The sequence below is a fragment of the Prionailurus bengalensis genome, chromosome A3 (genome assembly GCF_016509475.1).
Source record: "Prionailurus bengalensis isolate Pbe53 chromosome A3, Fcat_Pben_1.1_paternal_pri, whole genome shotgun sequence".
In the NCBI taxonomy this organism is placed as follows: Eukaryota; Metazoa; Chordata; class Mammalia; order Carnivora; family Felidae; genus Prionailurus; species Prionailurus bengalensis.
In genome coordinates, this window is record NC_057354.1 from 22,924,925 (window position 1) to 22,946,025 (window position 21,101).

At 50.8% G+C, this 21,101-nt stretch overlaps 1 protein-coding gene across 16 annotated transcripts in view; it reads right to left on the reverse strand.

The window, feature by feature from the left end:
- DLGAP4 (DLG associated protein 4) overlaps positions 1–21,101 on the reverse strand; it is a 200,682-nt gene that overhangs the window by 32,084 nt on the left and 147,497 nt on the right. For 7 of the 16 annotated variants that reach the window (XM_043602445.1, XM_043602446.1, XM_043602448.1 and 4 more), the window contains 2 exons: positions 2,672–3,033; positions 81–169 (listed from right to left, as the gene is read on the reverse strand). In XM_043602445.1, the coding sequence (XP_043458380.1) occupies positions 81–169; positions 2,672–3,033 (451 nt within the window). Of the gene's footprint in view, positions 1–80; positions 170–414; positions 495–2,671; positions 3,034–4,655; positions 4,822–7,121; positions 7,142–14,110; positions 14,554–18,086; positions 18,217–18,536; positions 20,683–21,101 lie in introns of those variants that run through there. The other 9 variants (XM_043602447.1, XM_043602449.1, XM_043602458.1 and 6 more) reach the window with 8 other exon arrangements.

Here is a 21,101-nt window from a genome sequence, read left to right on the forward strand (position 1 = left end):
GGGTTAGGGAGAGCAGGAGAGGTGAGAGCAGAGGGAAGGGGAGGAGAGGGAGAGGCAGCCACCGCCTCTATGCGACTTACCGCCAGTCGTCCTCTACCTGAACCCCGATGGACTGGAATTTGGTAGCGGGACTGGGCTCCTCTTTTGGCACTGGCTGAATGCAGTCAACCTTATTGAAGGACAACGACAGCAACGGCACGGAGACAAAGACAAAAATAAAAAACAAACACCACACTTGCTGCTGAAATTCACATTAGTGGGACGACGCAGAAGGACAGACAGACACGAGGCATGCGGACACTGCACGTGGGCCCGAGGCTGGACCCAGTTAAGCCGGGCACTGCTCATTCGCGTGGAGCGGGCGGGTGGGTGGGCGGGAGGTGGGATGGGGTGGAGATGACTGGCTTTCCCTACTCTGAGGAGGGTGCCATCACATCGATTGCTTTGGGTCCGTTGTCCTCCGAGAGGTGGGAACCGTTCCTTCTAGTCCTCTCCTTTACACGCATCAAAGAGAAGAAAAAAAAGAAGGACGACGAAAGAGAAAGAAAACACACACACACACACACAAAGCCACAGCCGTTATCTGGTGTAGTCGAAGCTGGGGGCTGTCTTGAGGCAAAGATCACTCCCCAACCCTGCAGCTGAAGGGCAGGCTGGAGGCGCCTGTACTAGGGCCAAACCTTGGACATCAGTTCTGGATTTGAAAACTGCCCCCAAGGCAATAGCCAATAAGGTCCCAGGATGCTACAGGATGCGGTCCCTGGGCCTCGATGGCTGAGGTTACTTTCAGCAGTGGGTGGGCCTGGGGAGCAGCAGAAAGGGCCAGGGACAGGGCCAAGTGCAAAGCTAGTGCTTTTTCTCCACTCCCGTGAAGCGGAAGGAAACACGGCAGCAGTGATGCCCCGAATCTGCCTTTCTTCTTTGGGACAAAGCTGCACGGACGTGGAGCAGCCAGGCCGGCCCTTCCATCATTGCTCATGGATGAGGGAGAATCCACACTTGACCTAGGGCTTGAGGTACCAAGGGATGGGATAAGGGTTGTCAGGGTATCCTTGGAAATTGGGGACTCCCAATCTCTTGGCTTCACAGAAGTGGCAGAGGGTTGGGCGCCAGGCTCCTCCTCGCCACGGGGATGCAACTGCATTTCTCCTTCAGCAGGCGCCAGCTCAGGGAGTACAGCATCACCCATCTCAAAGAGCTGCGACAAGAGCTTGGAACAGGTGGGGGTGAAACCAGGGAAGGGGAAGGCCCAAGAGCTAGGGTGCTCATCCCCAGGTAAATTTCTGGACGAAAGGAACCAACAGTGAGACTAAGACCTTCTGAAAAGACTGGAGTATCTGGTTTGGCCAGGGAGAGGATGGGGCTGCCCAAAGACCCTGCGTGGTTAAGACCAAGAGACTAGGCTACTTTCTATGTCCCTCAGAATCCCTCCTGGAGCAGCCACACAGGGCAGGGACTTGAACCCCTTATGAAGGAGCCCAGAAAACATTAATCTCCCGGACAACTCTGTTCCTGTACATGTGGGGAAACTGAAGCCCAGGCAAGTGCAAGAAACTGGCTAATGAGTTTTTCTCTGGTTGGAACCCATTCAGTCTCCCTTGTGTCCCAAGTTCTTTTGGCATTCTAGCCCTCTGCCATCCACTCAGCCACATCCAGTTATCAGAGGCAGCTGGGGAAATGGGAGAGCCCTTCCAGCCCTAAGCCACAATGCACACCACCCTGACCTCCTTGAGGGCTCCACCTTCCCCAAGCTCAATGCTCACTGTAGCCACTTTCCTTCTTCCGTGCCCTGAGTGTGTTCCACTTTAGTCTGGAGGCTCAGTCAGGGCAGGTGGAGTCCTTGCACTCTGGACTGAGAGCAACTCTTGAATCTGCAAAGCAGGGCTCAAGTTTCCCCAGCTCAGCTGACAAGACAGATTACTGTGGTCTGATGTGTACAGGAGGTGCTGTGAAGCAGTAGAGGGGAGCTGGTACACCCTGTCCTGCTGTGGGTGGACAGGGAGTTTGGCTTCCAGGAGGGTCTGCTGGCTTTGGCCACTTGGTCCTGGGGAAATATCTGCCTGGATCCTTTCCCATGGAGGGAGACCTCAGGACCAGCATCACACTTCTCAACCTGACATGGGCCTGGTGCCTCAAACCACCTACCTGTCCCCCAGGCCCGAGAAGGCTCTGGGTAAAGTTCCCCTCAAGCAACCCCCATGGCTCAAGGGCCCTGGGTCCTGGGCCCCAGGCCCATCGACGTCTAGGCTCCATGCTGCTCCCACTGCCAAGCGGGGCTGCGGCCTCCGCACCCGAGCTGACCTTGGATTAGAGAACTGTTAAGCCAGTCCCACCTCCCACGCGTTGGCTGGCAGGGCAAAGGGTGGAGTGGACAGACAGACAGACAGGTGAACAGTGGACAGGAGATGGCTGGCTGAGTGTAACTACATTGACTGGGATGACCCACTGGAGAAACAGGGACACATGCCCACGGCTACAGATTGCAACATGTGGGCAAACGTAAAGAAGGCATGGCTATGGGTGGAATTTGGTTCGGCCACTTGGAGCCAACCCTCCAAAAGAGACAAACCACTTTGCCCAGGAGACCTAGTGGGCCTCCACCAGATGTAATTACACGCAGGCAGGTGCACAGGGTGGGCTGAGGACATAAGAGTGTGAAAGGGACCCCTACTTGTATTCCTATAGATGACAGTTTCCTTTTGGGGATGGCCTCAGGGTGGGATTCAGAGCTGGTCAGCGTCCCTTGTTCACTCTTCAGAGCTGCATGTTTTGGGGGTGGCTCCGGGGCCTCAGGGGCTGGGATGACTCCACCCCGTGTCACACTGGGCGGTCGGGTACTGCTGTCCAGGCTGTCTGACGAGTTGCTGAGGCCCGACTGGCTTGTCACCTCACTCTTGTGGTCCTGGCTGTCCAGGTAGGTGTCCTGGGCAGACTCGGTGCTGCTCTGGACTGTGACAGAGATGAAGGGTTTTGACGTGGTACGTGGAGGGACCGGTGGTGGGGTCTTCTTATAAGCCACTAGACATGATGAACCTGCAGATAGAAGAGAGGAGGGCAAGGAGAAGGTAAGGTCCCAAACCTTTGGAACCCCTTTCAAGTCTGAGGCCCCACCTGACCTGGCCCTAGCTCTGGCCTTGGCTATTCCCTCAGGAAGGATTTGTGGAGCAGGAGAATGGGGGTCTGACACAGCAGTGACCAAGACAGACAGACATAGGCCCTGCCCACTCTTCTACTAGTCCAAGGCCAGGTCTAGCTGGGAATGCCAACATGGACCAATGACATCCTCCACCTCATAGTCACACACAAAGGTATTATCCAGCTGGGGCATGGACTAGATGATAAAGTTCATGGTGCCACAGGCTGTGAAAGAGCCTGACCCAGTGGCAGGGGATGCGGTGACAGTGATACAGAGGTCAGGAGTGCTAAAGAATGTTAACCTTGCTCCCTCCTCAAGCTCACGGACAGACCTACTGTTCCTGCTGGTCTTTTCCTTTTTTACCTTCCCTTTGCTTGGATGCCCCCTTTCTATCTGGTCAAAGACCAATACATCCTTTAGGGTCCAGCTAACCCTACTCCCATCTTGCTATTCCATCTCCTCATTATGTGAAAACCCCATATACCAGTCTGCCTCCCTCAAGAGTCCACCATACCTGGTCCAATTCCCCATTCTCCACCATGATTCAGGGAACCAGGCCCTACCATGGTGGGGGCTGGGGTCATCTCTGAATCCCATTCCAGCCTGGCCTGGGACTGGCCCACAGTAAAGGCCCACAGCTGGCTTCTTACATGCTCAACTTTTTGTCTGAAACAGAAGGTGCTGTTGAAACAGCAGTAGCTACTTGCTGTGAGGGGCTGGGTCAGATCCTGGGGCTTTTCTCAGCATCTTAACTCTAAATGCTGTTTCCCCCATGAGGACTAAAACAAACTGGGACTAGGAGTGGGAGTCAGATGAGTGACTTTGAGCTCTGCTTTCAAGGTGCTACCGTTCATGGTGAGGGCCCAACAGAAACCCACAAAACCAGGCCCAGTGCCACAGGGGCCGTGAGCAAGGCACAGCAGAATCTATCCATCTGCCACTATGAGATGTCACTACACAACCATATCAGAATGGCTAAATTAAAAAACAGTGACAACACTAAGTGCTGGTGAGGATGTGGGGAAACTGAATGACTCATATGTTGCTGGTGGGAATGTGAAATGGTACCACCACCCTGGAAAATGGTTTGGTAGTTTCTTTTCTAAAAGACTATTTTTAAGTAATCTCTACATCCAATGTGGGGCTTGAACTCACAAATTCTTGATCACAAAGATCATGAATCTGCTCCCCCTGGCAGTTTCCTTTAAAACTAAATATGCAATTATTCTACAAACCAGCAGTTGCACTCTTGGGCATTTATTTATCCCATAGAAATGGTAACATGTTCACAAGAAAAAAACTTACACATGAGTGTTCATGACAGCTTTATTTGTCATAGCCCAAAACTAGAAACAACCTAGATGCCCCTCAGTGACTGGTTAAACAGTCTGTGGTACAGCCAGACTGTGGAATACCCCTGATCGGTAAAAAAGAACCAGCTACTAATATAAGCAACAACTTGGACAAATCTCAAGTGAATTACACCAAGTGAAAAAAGCAATCTCAAAAAGCTACATACTGTATGGTTCTATTTGCAAAACATTCTTGAAATGACCTGATTATAAAGATGTGGAGATTAGTGGCAGGTAGGGACATGGTTGTGGCTATAAAAGGGTGACAAGAAGGATCCTCTGTGTGCCAAGAATTAAAACAGGAGGTGGACCGTGAACTTGCACACGACGAAGCTGCTGAGCAGTAAACACAAAGCAAGTAAAGGGAAAATGGTGAAGTCAGTAAGATTGGCTGGATGGTATCTATGTCAGTATTCTGGTATTGTGATATACTATGCAATATTCTGATACATTATGATATTATATTAATTTTGCAATATTTTACCATTGAGGGAAACTGGGTAAAGAGTAGATAGGATCCCTCTGTATTATTTATTACAACTGTATGTAAATTACAATTACTTAAATATAAAAATTTAATTTAAAAAGCCCTTCCATCTGTCAGTTCATCTGACAGACTTGTGTTAGGCCAGGCCCTATACAGACTCCAGGAAAGCTAGGAGCCTCATCAGCAGAGAAACAGCCGTGAAATGAGTGAACAGTAACAGATGCCACAGAAGAGCCCAGGAGCTGGGAGCCATGCCTCACGCCTGAGTCTGGAGGTGACAAAGGGCTCTGGGAGCTCAGAACCAGGAGCACTCAACTCCTACTCTGTTCAGAATTTCCCAGTCCTGCTGAGGCGTTGAGAAAACCTGGGGATCCCACCAGACACACCCAGTCTCTGCCTACCCCACCTGAGAAATGTGGCACATGGGCAGAAGAACATGGGCAGCAGAGCAAGCAGGGGGCGGCGCTTTGGTCAACAGGCACACGACCCTCTCTTGTACTGCCAGAGAAGGAAAAGGCCTGCTCAAGCAAGATGGGCTCCTGTGTTCAGCTGGCTGTGCACACAGGCTCACAGCCTCAAGGTGGGTCATTTACTGAGCTGTGCTCGGTTTTATGGCTTTGTAACTTAAACCTCACAGTGACTCTGTAAAGTGGGGATATGATGATGCCCACTTTATAGTAGGGGCATGTGAGGTTCAGGGTCAGATAACACCCAGAGTTGCTAACAGTAAGTGGCAACCACATCTGTTTGGCTGCACAGCCTACCTCATTCTGCTACCCAGTCTTCAGGCCCCTCTCTGCCAGGCTGGGGCTGCAGGTGTCTAGGGCCTTCACTGATCACTGTGCCCCACAGTATCCTGCTAGACCCTGGAGCCTGTCTGCAGGGGGACGCCCAAGTTGAGATCTGACTGCTGGGGGAAGAAGGGCTAGACTAAAGGCAGAAGCCTGGCTTCTAGGCCCTGGCAATTCCTCACAAAAGTGCCTGCCTCACTCTGGACTTTTCAGTACTCTCATCTGTTCAGTGGGTGGGGAGGAGTTCTAAATAGCACACCATATTCACACAGCCCTTGACAAACTCAAACCATTTTCCCATTTGTTCTCTTACTCAAGGATAGGTGAGGAACCTCCCATCATTGAATGAAGAAGAGATTCCTGCTCTGAATCCCTTCTCTTTACTACCTGAAATCCTACCATTTGAGTCATTCCATTCACTTGATGATAAGGAGCCAGAAACCAGAGGGCAGCAAGGAACCAGACAAGCCTGAGTTCAGATCCCAGCTCTGTCATATACTAATTTGATGGCCACAGGGAGGGATTACATAGGCTACGTCACAGAGGGTAAGGTTCAGCCCAGGGCTGGCATGGCTACTAGTTTGTGGTACACAGTGAGGCAGGCCTAGGGTGGGGGTTGTGAGCCAAAATGGTACTATCCCCAGGTCACTGGTCGGAGAGGCTGGGCTGGTTCTCTATACAACCCTGGGGAAAGTTTTCCTGCAAGAGCCGGACATTAAGAGCAGCTCGTTGAAGCCAATGACCAACAGTGCCCGGCAGACCCAGAACTGTAGGTTCGAAGTCTGACAAAGACTGTGTGACCCCAGTCAGGGTCCTTGTCCCCATCTGTGGGGTGGAGTTCCCACTGGCCAGGAGGAGTCAGTGTGTGCAGGGATCTGTGTGGAAGAGGCACCCCCACCAGGAGACAGTGAGGTGCCCACAATCAGGAGTTTGGACAGAGGACTGACCCTCCAGCCTCCTGCTCAGGGTTGTCTAGGTCCAGAGTCCTGCTGACACGTACTCAGAGGCCTGAGCCCTGGCTGAGACAGCCACTCATTAGAGGGAAAGTGAACTAGTGAGAGTCCGGGCCAGGTGTGATAAGAGGAAAGGTGAACTTATCTTGGATTTTTTTTTGTCTCCTGGGCACAAGTCACAGCCAGATAAGTAATGTGACTCACGGGGAGGATTTCAGGTTGTCAGGGGCTCCCCGGGTGGCAGGCATCCCTCAGCTCTGTGCACAGTCTTTCCCCAGGGCAGGGGGATGGGACCCAACTGTACAGAACAGCTCTCATTTCACAAGTGGGAAATGCCATGAAATACAGGCCAACAACTGCCCCTGCCCCTTCTAGCAACACCGTCACCGCCCTTCTTCCCACCTTGGGGCTCTTGCACATGCTGCTCCTTCTACCTGGAAAGCTTCCACTCCTCACATTTCAAATGCCACTTCTTCAGAGAGGCCTCCTCTGACTTTCCTCTGCTTTCAGATGGGCCAGCATCTCCATTCGAGCATCTGTCACATCTGTCATCAGCTCATTTGGGCATTTACTTGTTGATGGTTATAGGCTTGGGACTGGGGGGAACTCTGTCTGTCTTGGCATATTGGGTCATATCTCAGGCCCAGGGCAACACCTTAAGCTTTATAGAAAGCTCTCGATAATATTTGTTGAACGAGAAAATGAACCTCACCATTGTTATAAAAACCCTTCAGCTGCCCCAAATCAAGATTACTTAGCCTAAGTGAAGGCTCCCTTATAGGCTCCCAACACTGGAGTATGCAAGGTTCTTGTCTCCTCCCAAATTTGGAGCCCTTTCTAAAGCCTAGTCCCAACCACCCATCTCTGTAGCTTCATCTCCTGTCCCCCCACCCCCTAGGATGGCCCCTCCAGCTTCAGAGAGCCACATGCACCCATTTCCAAACACACCACACTCCGCATGCACCCAAGCCTTTGCACATGCGCTCATTCTACCAGAATCCCTTTCCAGGTCCTTCAGCCAGTCCCTCCATCCAACGCTCTTGCTGGCCCAGGCAGTCTGCCCCCCTCCTCTCTCTGTGGGTCAGCTGGAGCACTCAGGGCTGTGGCCATGCCCCTGACGGAGAGTGTGTCCCACGCGTGTTACTAGCCCAGACGGTGCACAGTCATCATTTGCCAGTTAAATTTTAGAGGTGGGGCAAGTGCCCCAGAGACCCAAGTTGTGGGACCTGGCCAGCATTGCCTCTTCCAAGATGTGACTGCGGCCCTTCCTGGCCCTGGGAGATATTCCACATGCCATAGTTTATAATAACATAGCACACAGGTCCAACTTTTTCATCCACTCACTCTGGAAAACTTTTCAGCCCAGGAAGCTAGAGAGTGAACATCCCCTGAGTGTGACCATCTCCTCCAGCTGGTCCTTACACACATTTTCAAAGACCCCGAGTGAAATACCTGCTGAGCCACAGCAATGTGTGCACACTGAGCCACTGCCCCCGGGGGCCACGTGCTTCCCTGCCCCCAGCTTGGCCATGCCAATCCCTCAAGCTCAGGCTTAGACAGGAGCCAGTTGTGCAATGCCTCCTCCGTGCAGCCTGCCCCCGGCCCCAGACATCCAGCCTAGCCTCCTGCCCCACAGCACACAAGTCCTTGTTTCTTCTAAGAAGAAGCTCCCTTTGTCTCATTTCTGCCTTCTGCTTCAAGATTTTATCCAGCAAACTCTTATCAGGTCAGAATGAATTTATTTCTACATTGTGTTTTTTAACATCAAGATGTAATAAGATGGCCAAATAGAGCTTCAAACACTCAGTGGAATGGCTGTGACTCCCATCTCCCAAGAGTTATAGATGCAGCAACCCCAGGAAGTTAGCCCCACTGCAAGTGCCTTGGAGGCCTGGCACAACCCTTGTGTTGCAGGCAACCAGGGGTCCAAGCTTGGCAGGGGAGCTGAAGAAGAGGCCTAGACTCCTGAAGAGGAGTGGATGTGGGGGGCCACAGATAGCATGAGAGCTATGGCAGCAGGCTTCACAGAAGAGGCAGTGGGGCCCTCTTAAGCCCCACGTGAGCGGACAGAGCTGGCCTTGGAGCCAGAGCCGCCTCAACTCCCTTTGCTGGCTCTGCCAGGCTTAGGAAAGGGCTCGTCAAAGGAAGGGCTGAGGGCCTAGAAGATCCCATTCCCTCTCTCACCGATGAGCAACCTGTGAAACCACACAGCTAAATCAGGCCACTCATTTGTGTGCTATGGTAAAAAACAGAACTCAAAGCTCTCACTTACCAGCCTCAAATTCCTCCCTTCTTCCCTGTTTCTTCCCCAGAAGCCGGGGAAGTTGGAAGGGAATTCTGAGCAGCTGGGTCAGGATCAGGGACAGACTGCCCTCTCAGAGCCACTTTCCTGTTGACAACCCGTGTGACCCCCACTCTCCCACTGTGTCAGTCTGGAAGCCACCTCCCTCACTGTGCCCCAAGAGTCAGCAATGTCAAACTTTAATTTCAAACTCCACTAAGAGGGCCTGGCAGCACCTCTTACCCCCCAAATCCTCCTGGGAACCCCCCACCACTCCCCACAACCAGCTGCTTCCTAACTGCCTTTCTTATCTGTTCCTCTCCCCATGACCTAGAGCCAGCCTCCCCTGGACCACCCACACCGCTCCTCCCTGGTCCCCCAACCTCCTGTCCTGCCTTTCCAGTACCTCCTCCACCCTGGCGGGCCATTTGCGAAGTCCAGCCACATCATTACTTGGTTTGAAACCTTTCAATGGTGCCAAGTCCCAGTGAGTGGACTTGGAACAAACCCTTCAGTGGGGGCATTCAAGGCCTCTGGAATCTACACCTGTTTCAAATCCCAAAACCCATAGGAGCCAAGAGGACACAAAGGCGGTACACTGGGGAAGACAAAGCCACATAGCTCAGGGAGCCCTGGCCCTGCCTTGGAGTCTTGTCCAGAAACCAGGATGCACTCCTGTGGGTAATGGTTCCAATACTAAAAGCAGACCTACACTGAGCACTGACTAAGCCTGGCCTGAGCAAACTCTTCACATATAGTCAATCCTCCTGTAACTATGAATTCACCTCCTTGATAAAATTTATTTGTAACCCCAAAATCAATAGTCACAGGGGGTTTGTGGTCACTCTCAGACACGCACAGAGGAAAAGTTGAGTCACCCAATGCACAAGGTTCCCGGCTAAGGTTGAACAGGTGACTCTCTCTGCCTTCTTGTTTCGGCTCTCACACTGTTAACAAGTGTCCGTTTCCTGGTCCATTTAGTGCTATGTTTTTCCATTTTTGTACTTTTTATTGGTGATTCTCTCTTTAAAATGCCCCCAAGTATAGTGCTGAAGTGCTATCTAGCGTTCCTGAGTGCAAGAAGGCTGTGATATGCCTACGGAGAAAACGCGTGGCAGATAAGCCTTGTTCAGGTGTGAGTTATAGTGCTACTGGCCAATTCAGTGTTAATAAATCATCAGTACATTAAATAAGGTATCTTTAAACAGACACACACAAAACAATATACGTACTGATTAGTTGGTGAAAATGTGCAGGGCCTCTATTTCCCATAGGAGCAATGGTTCAGTATTCATTAATTCAGTGTTTGTCAGATTTTATGAATATAACTACTATGAATAATGAGAATGGATGGTACCTTAGCCAACTGAAGCCTCAAAATGGGTACACGTGAGGTAGCTCTGTCATTGCCCATTTTACAGGTGAGGCTCAGAGAGGCGAAATGACTTGCCTTATCTCACCTCCCAGCTAGGCAGAGCTGGGGCTGGGGCTTAAACTCAGGCTGCCTGAAGGTTGACTATTACCCTATGCCCCCCACCCACTGCACTAACTGGGTAAGGCTCCTCATGTGGAGGAGCAGCCTTGGGCACATCAGTTATTTTACCCAGAAAATGGGATGCAATATCCAGTATGCCCTGAGTAGGAGTCAAACAGATGAGAGACAGGAAGCTCTGTAATCATAGCTGGGCCCCTGCAACTACTGTTACCAATGTTTCTGGATTAAGGAGAGAATGATCACCTCCTGGGGAAACAAGCTGGGGGCCTGTCAGGAAGACATTAAGACTGACTGATTGGATCTAGAAGGATGGACCATAGTCACCGAGTGGCAAGGAAATGCCTTCACATCGAGGCATCCTCTGTGAGCAAAGGAGCAGGACAGCCCCCAAGGCATGTGAAGACCGATGTGGGCAGGGCACAGCTTGGTAAAGTAGAATTCAGGTAATGTAACTGGTAAAGGGAAGACAGGGACCAAGGCAAGGAGGCTGAAGAGAGGGCTGTCTCCTCTCAGACAGGGTCCTCTGCTTCCTGGGGCCGCTTGGACAACAGGAACAGTGGCATCTTCCTCCTACCCACAGCAGCCCTCATAAAGTCCCCCCAAAACTGGACCATGGTTGGAGGGTTTCACAGCACCAGACCTGAAAGCAGCCAGAAGGGCGTATCACCTCCTATCTCAATAGCCCAGTGCACCAGGCAGCTCCATGTGCACTGCCAAGGCCATCTCAAGCTGAGAGCCTCCAGAATGAATCTGAATCCTTTCCTCCTCCACAGTGGCCTTGCTCTCTGAGAGAGAGGACCTCATGCGCTCGATTACACTCCAGAAGCCTTGGAATGCCCCCCTTACCACCCACCTCCATCTGCAAGGCCTTGCCCCTCCCCTACAAAAGCACATTTTGTAGAGACTGGCTTCCCTCTATCCCCCCGGCTTGGTCTAGGCTTCCATCTTCTGCCCTCTGGCCTCCCTGCTTTGTCAGTGGTTCAGCACACCCACAGCCCCTCTCCCAACAGCAGCAGCCTGAGGAATTTTTTTAAAGTACAAATTGGATTACTTCCTTCCCTTTCTAAAGCCTTCAAAGGCTCCCCACTCCATGAAGAATAGAAGGCACACTCCTCACGTTGGCCTACAATAACTGGCCCCTGCCACCCCCATCTCTAGCCTCAGTTCCTAGACTTTCCCCTTGCTCATTCTACTCCTGCTGCACTAGCCTCTTTGCTCTTCCTCAGACACTCCAGGCACATGCCCACCTGAGGGCCCTTGAACCTGCTCTTCCTGGCCTGAAATGATCCCCACCTCATCTTTGCATGTCTACCCCTTCCCATTTGATCTGAGGACCTCTCTGACCGCCCTGTCTAAAGCTTTCAGCTTTGAGAACCCCATTTGTTTTCATTCAAGTGTTAACCAACTTACTGATTTACTTGTTTTTTGTCTCTCTCCTACCAGAAAGAGCTCCTGACTAACATAGGTTCTTAAGGGTAGAGACCCTAAATATCTTGTATAATTACAATGCTTTCCCAGCACCAGGCCAGTACATGGCTGGGTTCTAGAAATATTTATTGAATAAATGAACAAATCCCTATTTGACAGTTGGGTACACTGAGGCTCAAGGAAGAATGATTTACTCCTGATTCTGAGTTGGAATCTAATGCCCAGGACCAGGGCCTTGAGCTTTTAGGTGAGCCCCCCCACACCCACCCCGCCCCCACCCCCCCTGCCCCCACCCCCCACCCCCCGCCCCCACTACAGGAACACAGTCTGTTGTGAAGTAAAGCCTTGAGTAAGTCTGCTTGAAGTTGGGCAATGAGGCCGTGGTAATAAGAGCTCAATAAACCCTAAGGAATGGGTATCAGAAATTGAAAATAACCATTCCTAAAAGCTGGCAGAGAAAGAAAGCAAGCAGCACTTCCAGCAACATTTTCCAGTGAGGGCGTATTACAAGTACATATTTAAAAGAATCATTACTGAATGAGTCCTGGCCAGGTGCTACTTTGTTCCAGACATAGGCCTGGGAGGGGAGATAATTATCACTGACATTTTATAGAGGAGGGAATAGGCTTCTTACTTTGAAGAGTGGCAGTGCAGAAAAGCTCTGCTCTGTGAGGCCAAGGTACCAGGTTCTAGACTCAACACAGGATGTGGTGGGCATCGGACCTGAACCTTTACGGGCCTTGGTTTCCCCAGCTGTCAACTAAGTGGATTGACCTAGAATGGGGGTCACAAGTTCAAATGTCTATAGGAGATTGGTTATCTAACTCCTCTGGTCCACAGCTGCTTGTGGAGACCTGGGTGAGAGAAGTCAGAAATCTGGACTTAAAAATAATAATAATAATAATAATAATAAAACCTTCAAATGTTGGAGTTAGTTCATTCAAAGTTTTAAAAAACACAGTACAGTACCTGCCTGCCACCTAGTGTAGCCTGTGGCACACGTGACTATGTGGACTTTGTGACTGCTGGAGGAGCTGTCCTCAGACCTTGCTTTTTCTGGAGCTCTAGCCCCTCTCCCCCAGCTCTCAGGAAGGCTGTCTGTGAGGGCCTCCCCCTTGGAAAGGAAGGAGGCCCTTGGGAACCTTGAAATTAAGGCAGCCAGGAGGTACTTGTGCTGGCATCTCTAGTCTGGCTTGGTGAAAACAGAGAAAGCCCCTTCTGGTGGGCAGACCGGGTCTGGTTCCAGACTCTTGGCACCAGGGCACAGGTGGTGGGAGAGCCCTGCCCAGAGTACAGATGGCCAACCCCCTTCATGGGCCTGGAGTGGCTGCCTGGGAGGGACCTGCTTGGTGGCAACTCCCCTCCCTCTGCCCCCGGAGACAGCTGCTCCTCAGAAGCACTGTTTGCACCCCAGCTAAGGGCAAGGGTGTGAGAGGGTTCTGTCCTGACATGTCCAGGCCTGAGGGGCTGGAGGGAGGGTTAAGGGGCTAGAGGCAGTCCAGTGCTGTCCAGATGGACCCAGAGTTCAGGTCAGCTGGGTCTCTGGGCTGGAAGACTTCATGTGCTCTGGGGCATCTCCCCTGGCTGAGGGTGGCCGTGAGCTGGCCCAGCATGAGGCACTTTAACTTCTCAGCTCATCACCTCACCAGGCCTACCATTCCCGTTTCAAAGAGGAAAAAAGGGAAGCTCAGAAGAAGTGAGCAGCGCAAGGTCACATGGCCAGTGAGTGGGAAAGCCAGGATCTGTGCTCAGCCTTTTTGATTCCAGAGCCAGTGTTCGTGGCTACAACTTCACCACACAGCCCAGGGCTGGAGTTCGGCGGCACCTAGCAGGGCCTGGCTGAGATCCTGGCCAGGCCAATTCCCCAGTCAGGACCTAGACAGGCTCCCATTTCCTGGATCCTCAAGCGGGGTGTGACGATTTCCTGAGTGGGCTAGAAGGTGGCAGCCTCTGGCTCTGCTAGCCATGGGGGGCAGAGGCCTGGCGCACCCTGGACCAGAACCCCCAGCACATGGAAGGAAAAGGTACACCCCAACCCCTGCCTGTGACCACTGCTGCCAGCGGCCCCCTTCCTCAGGCCCTTCTCCAGATGTGTGGTCCCAGATGCTCTGGCCCTCTCACCACAGATACCAGAAACGTCCACATCGGCTTCCTAGTCACCCAGGACTTCCTCATCTTGGCTCCTACAGTTTCAAAGTGAAGCTCAGAGAGGTGAGGCCGCCTTTCCCAGGTCACACAGCCGGTCAAAGGGGTGCTGGGATTAGAAATGAGGATGTGGAGCCTCCAAACTCCAACGTCCTAGGAGATAGTAATGCCAGTAATTTTCAAACCAGGCTCTGAGGGCCCACAAGGGGGAACTGAGGAAGGCTTTTGGACTTTCATCCCACCCTAGGTTCCTCAGAGCAGCTCCTGTTTTCCTTTTTTTGTTCCCCATCTGGAATTCCCACACAGTACCTGGAGACCCACCCCACTACTGCAACCTCCTCACAGTACAAACAAGGAAACTGAGGATCAGAAAGGCACATGTGCTGAGCATCAAGTGGCAGAGCAGGGACCCCTGTCCGGGGCTCTAAGTGTGGATGTGTTCCCTCTTCTCCCCAGACTGAGAAAGGAAGATGCCTTCACATTCCCAGCCTGGAGACCACCCGCTCCAGGCATTCAGGGAGGCAGCCACCTGTGTGGAGCCCTATACCTCCTTCAGCCTCTGACCAGGGGACCCCAAATGGCATGCCGTTTCCAAAATCCATTTCCACCATTACTGCAACAGTATCCAGTGAGCAACCTGTCGGGCAACATTCACTCTTTGCCATTCTTCCTTTCTTTTTTTTTTTAATTTTAAAAAAGCTCTATATCTGGCATGGGGCTGAAACTTAAAGTCACACGCTCCACTGACTGAGCCAGTCAGGCGCCCCACCCCTTGTCCATGCTGTGTTGGAATCTGCCACAAACATTGTCTTGTCCCTTGTCCATGCTGTGTTGGAATCTGCCACAAACATCGTCTTGTCGTCTTACTTATCCTCCGAGACCTGCCTGCAGAGTCAGCTCTGCCAACAGCTGTGCTCAGAGGCTCCTGCCCTACCCCCCAGGACACCTATGACCACCACCCCTGGGAGTCTGAGCTTTAAAGAGATGCCAGTTTCCAAGCTGCAGTTATTGAATCATGACTTTCCTGTTGTATCTCAAAGTTATAACTGGTAGTAGAGGGTGCTGCTGAGTAGACGATATTCAGAGTTACAGGGCTGCTGTTGCCCCACTTCAGTGTAAAAACCTGATGTAACAGCCTCTTGTCTGGCCTAGTGGGGAGTGGGGAGCCGGGGTGGAGAATCCAAGGTTTGGCTTTTCAAATATGGTCTCTAGCAAGTGAAACTCACTGTTGCCTTTCCAAGGTCTCAGGGGCCCAGTCTGGGAAGTACTACTTAGCAAATGCCTTAAAAAAAAAAAAAAAAAAAACAACCAAACACCCTCACTTCTGGAGGGCTGACGTCAAACCCTGGTGATGGGTCACAGAAGCCCGGCTTTTTACAGGCTGTCACAGGCCCCTGTGTCCTGTGTGTAGAGCCGGACACTGCTGCCCTGCGCACCTGGATTGTTGGCCTCTTTCATCATTCTGAATGACCAAGAGGATCCCAGAATAGAAAAAAGGTGTTAACAGGCTCATTCACTGTGACAGGTGGCATATCGGGTGACAGAATCAGAGCCAGGAACCCTGGGCAGCTGAGAGATGGGATGAAACAGTACAGAACTGAATGGGGAAAACCTTGAGTTCAGGTCAGGTCAGCACTGGCAATGTTGCCTGCCCTGGTGCCAGAGACCTAAGAAGGGAGAGGGCCTAGTCCTCAGAGCTTATATTAAGATTTTGATCCCAAGTTAGACAGTTACGTAAGAAAGCAGCGCATGTGGAAAAATGCCTTAGCGACTCCAGCTGACCACAGACACGGTGTGAGGCTGCACTAACAGAGAAAGGACCAGGGCGGGGTACAGCCCCACTGAACTCCGGTTGTGGGTAATGTTGGCAATTCTGGACAAGGGGCATTGACCAAATGGAACCCGATAAGAAGGCAACCTGTGTGGGGAGAATTCCCACTGTGACAAATCCATCCTGTTATGACAAATGGTTACTTTACAGCAGGGAAGCCACACATTGGGTCCCGGGCAGTAGGATCCAGGATGAGTAAGTCCTTGTCCTGAAGAAACTCGCACTAAAATGCCAAGGTGGCAAAGAAATGCCTCCTGGGCGTAGCCACATGGAACACTGCCACATGGAGCACTGCGTGAGAAAGCCAGGGACTGACTGAACAAGAGTGCTGTGACTGATTAGTGATGTCTGTCAAAGATATGCCACAAGTGGGGTATGATACACGTGCACCATGAGTCATGTCTAGTTCAACGTGAGGAGAGCTGGGAGAGACTGGGATAGTGGTCTGGAAAAGAAAGCCAATTCAGAAAAGTATGGCTACTATCTTCAAATATCTAGAAGACTGTCACACATATATGTGCTCCAGGTTATCACACTACAACCAGAGTGGGGACAGGAAGGTGAGGTTGTTGAGGGGAAACATGTTGCATTATAAGGAGGCACTTTCTAAAGGGCAGAGCTGCCCAGGAGAGTTCAGCTAGGCTACACACAGGCATGATGGCTGCTGGGAGAAGACACAAGCCCTCGTGGGTGTGACCTTTCAGATTCCATCCAAGCCTGAGATATTTGTCCTCTCTTTGCCCTCCTATTTCACACCCAGTTGTGGATGTGACATCAGACAGCATTTGTGTGTGTGTGTGTGTGACACTCATACCTCAAACTTGTTTTGTTTTGTTTTGTTTTTTGCATCCAGAGAATCATTATCAATAAGCAGAAAAGACACAGGAGAATGTTCATTCAGCCTAGCTACAGGGGAAATGATGTGAGGACTAACACCAGGGCCTTGGCACAGATGGGGCTTAAAACGCCTTCCTCTGGGAAAACTAGCAGCACAGAGGCCCTACCTGAGATGATGAACCCATCCTCAGAAAAGGAGATTAGCCCACACTTGCCACCCCTCCCCCACGACATACCTGCTTCTGAGCTACAAGAGCAGCTGTGCACTAGGAGTCTGAGCGTGTGAGCACTGGCTCTGCACTCACTCACCGCACCACTTAGGCTCCTGGGCCTCAGTTTCTCTCATCCATAAAATGTCAACAACACGGACTTGCCCTGCCCACTGCCCTGGGATGGCTGTGAGGGGGTCTCGAGTAGATAGGTGGGAAAGGGCTTGATGGAGTCCCACATAGCTGTTGCCCAATCTCAGCCCCACCAAGGCACTCCTCAGGCCAAGGGCTGGGGCAGGAAGATTCAGTGCCCTGAGGACCCACAGCCGTCCACCCTCTCCATGCCACACTTGCATCACCATCTGATAGTTTTGGGTGGTGACCACTCTCTGCACCCTCTTTAAGCCAACACAGGTCACAGCTTAATTATTCAGCTTCCGGGCCTTTGCACTGACTGCTCCCTGCCTGCAACACCCTACCTCCTCCCTCGTTCTGCCTCCTCCTCCAGATCTCAGCTCCAGCATTACTCCCTCCAAGAAGCCTTCCCTGACGGGCTCCAGCTCCATCCTGGCTCCCTTGCTGGGTCAACATCCCATGTTTAGATGTGCTACTGGCCCTCGCCACCACACTGTTTTATAGGCCTGTTTGCTTTTCTGCTTCTCCCTTTAGACCCTGAGCCCCCTGAAGGCAGTGACTATGTGGTTTCCATCCCTGTAACCTCAACTTCAGCCCAGAAAAGGTGCCCAGGCAAATGTCTGCTGACACTTAGGAGGTAGGACCCTGCTTCTGACTTTACCCCAAAACTACTACAGACCTTCGGGGCCTTCCCCCTGGAAGAAGACTGTGAGGACACAGCAAGTAGAGAAAAATCTGTAAGAAGTGACTTGGCAAGCAGGAGACAGAGGCGCTGGGACAAGTCGTGACTACAGCGTGACTACAAGTCCTCCTCACGCCCCCATACCCCTCCCTACTCGATTTTTCTCCCAACCACCTCTGAAAGCACAATATGATAACATTTGGGAAGATCTCTTTGAAAGAACACCTACCCAAGTGAAGGTCACCCACCCTGCCCAGAGAACCCTGCCCCCACAATGGCAGTGTAAGAAGTAGGTGAATATTAGTGGCTGATACTCATAATTACCAGTGGTATTTATTGTCTGCTCAGGAATCGGTGGCTACTGCAGTGGCCCAGTCACTGTCCGAGGTCCTTACACCTGCATCTTATATTTGATCCCAGCGAGGAGATGTTCTCACCATCTCCCCTTGTGCTGCTGAAGAAATGGAGGCTCAGAGAGATTGAGGGACCTGCTCAGTGTCACACGGCAAATCATGTGTTATCTGTTAAGTGAGTGCAAACCCTACAGGTTTCAATCTCCAGAACCCAAACTTCACAGCATCCAGTATGACAAGTAGTAAAAACACAACTTCATGACAAGCCAGACTGCCACACAAAATCCTACAAAGCTTAGAAGCCGCTGTAGAAACACAAGTTCGGTCTTCTCCTGCTGCTGGTAGAGTCTCACTAGAGTGCACCTCCACAAAGACCTCAAACCCAAACCAGCACCCAAGGGCTGAAGAAAGTGGACTTTACCTTGACAGCTTCTACCCCTCTGGGAGCTACTGTGCCTCGATGTTTTTGCAAGCATACTCATCACACCTCCCCAGGCTTTGCGCTGTCCTGCCAGACCCTTTTCCACTCTCACAAAGAGACCTGTGACATCACCTGCCCCTGAAACAGTCCCTTCCCTTGCCAGGATTGCTGCACATCTGTAAAAGCTGGGGAGTCTACTAGGTTGGAAATGGCACAGGTTGCACTGAGTGTGCTATTTCTCGTTGACTGGTAGTACCCGCCTGTGTTAAGAAGGATTCTGACGCCGTGCCCGGGCTCAGTGGGAACGCTGGGATTGACTGATGCAGACCGCCATGGGCCTAGTATGGGAAGTAACTGCAAAGAGCAAGGTATTTGTTGTCCCTGGGCCAGATGATCACCACAGAAATGCTCTATTCCCATGGTGCACAATCACTGTCCTTGACTCCCCACTGAAAACCTTAATCCCTCATCCTCCCCTGTAGGACCATCAACAACAGAGTTTCTTGGGCAATGTTTAAAATCCAGTAAGATAGGAAAGCAACTATTTGTTTCACAGTCTCCTCACCCTCAAAAGACTGACCAATAAGGAACCCTCAACAGCTGCAATTTGTGAGGGTGGCTGGTTTTCAGCCCCATGTGGTCACTTAAGTGCTGAATGACCTCGGGCCAGTCACTTCTAAGTCTCTGCTTCTTGAAAATGGGGATCAGGAGCCTTATTTGCCTTGCCTTTAACCACATTTGAACACGGTGCTAGGATCCTCAAGACTGCAAAAGGAAGTCCATTATCTGTCTCACCGATTTTGGGATGTCCACATGACAGGAAGTATTTGTCCCATTTCTCAGAGGAGGAAGCTGAGGCTGAGAGAGGTGGACAGACTTGGCCCAAATCCCACAGCAAGTAAGTAGTTAAGGAACTGTGCCTGGGTCCTATAATTAAATCCACAGCCTTCCCCGTCCTATTATTCCACCTCCATAGGGGGGCTGTGGCTAGGCTCCATGCAGCCACCATGGGCTTTGGAACCATGGCCACCTATGTGGAGAAAGCCCTCCCAGGAGATGATCAGTCTTTTAACAACTATGCTGGAACATGAGCACATGAAACTGTGAGTTGCAGTGTGCATTAACTGGGAGAATTAATCACCACCCAAAGACTTAATTATTCAGAGATATTACCCCCCTCCCAATACATTCTCTTAAAATGGGCCTGTGAATGAGGCACCCAGAGTGGTTGAATTCAGAGACAAAGTAGAATGGTGGTTGCCGCCAGGGGCTGGGTGGAGGGAGGAATGGACAGTGGTTGTTTAATGCGTGAAGAATTTCAGTTTTGCAAGATGAAAAGAGTTCTGGAGAAGAATGGTGGTAAAATAATGTGAGTGTACTTAATGACACTGAACTGTACACTTAAAAATAGGGAAGATGGTAAATTGTTATGTGCATTTTATCCCAATTTTTTAAAAAGGGGAGGCTAGTGAGGAGTCCACTGAGGAATTCTCTACCAATAAGCCCCAAATATCAACTTGCTGTTTTACACCCCAAATCCAAAAGTCACAAAGTAAAATATTTAAAACACTTATAACATGAGGGCCACCTGGGTGGCTCCATTGGTTGGGTGTCTGACTTTGGCTCAGGTCACGATCTCACGGTTTGTGAGTTCAAGCCCTGCGTCGGGCTCTGTGCTGACAGCTCAGAGTCTGGAGCCTGCTTTGGATTCTGTGTCTCCCTCTCTCTCTCTCTCTGCCCCTCCCTGACTTGTGCTCTGTCTCTGTCTCTCAAAAGTAAATAAATAAATGTAAAAAAAAAAATTGAAAAAAACTTATAACATGAATGTTTAAAATTTCAACTTTGAGTTAAATGTGTTTGTGAGAAGGGGCTGATCTATAATCTGCCTACAATCTCCTTCCCGACATTCAAGAAAGGGAAATAAAAAGAAAGAATTCAGGGGCACCTCAGTTGGTTGAGCATCCGATTCTTGATTTTGGGTCAGGTCACGATCCCACAAGCCTGGGATGGAGCCCTGCATCAGCACAGAGCCTGCTTAAGATACTCTCTCTCTCTCTTTCTCTCTCTCTCCCTCCCTCCCTCTGCTCCTGCCCTGCGCCCATGCACACTTCTCTCTTTAAAAAAAAAAAAAAGAAAAAAGAAAAAGAAAAAGAAAAAGAAAAAGAATGAACTATAAATAACATTGTAGAAAATAAGGGGAAAACGGTCATTCTAATCTCATCGCCTGGACACAATTACTATTATGGCATTCCATACCAAAACTTTTCAAGTTTATTTATTTTGAGAGAGAGAGAGTGGGTGGACACAGATGAAGGGTAGAGAGAGAAGGAGAGAGAGAATCCCAAGCAGGCTCCACGCTGTCAGCACAGGGCCAGATGCAGAGCTTGAACTTATGAAGCGAACCGTGAGATCATGACCTGAGCTGAAATAAAGAGTTGGATGCTCAACCAACTGAGCCACTCAGGAGCCCCATACGACACTTTTTAACTGTGATCATTTTAGAGTTGCAACCTTGCTAAAAATAGAAACTTCTGCTTTGGCCTTCTTACACAGAAGTAGTGTGGT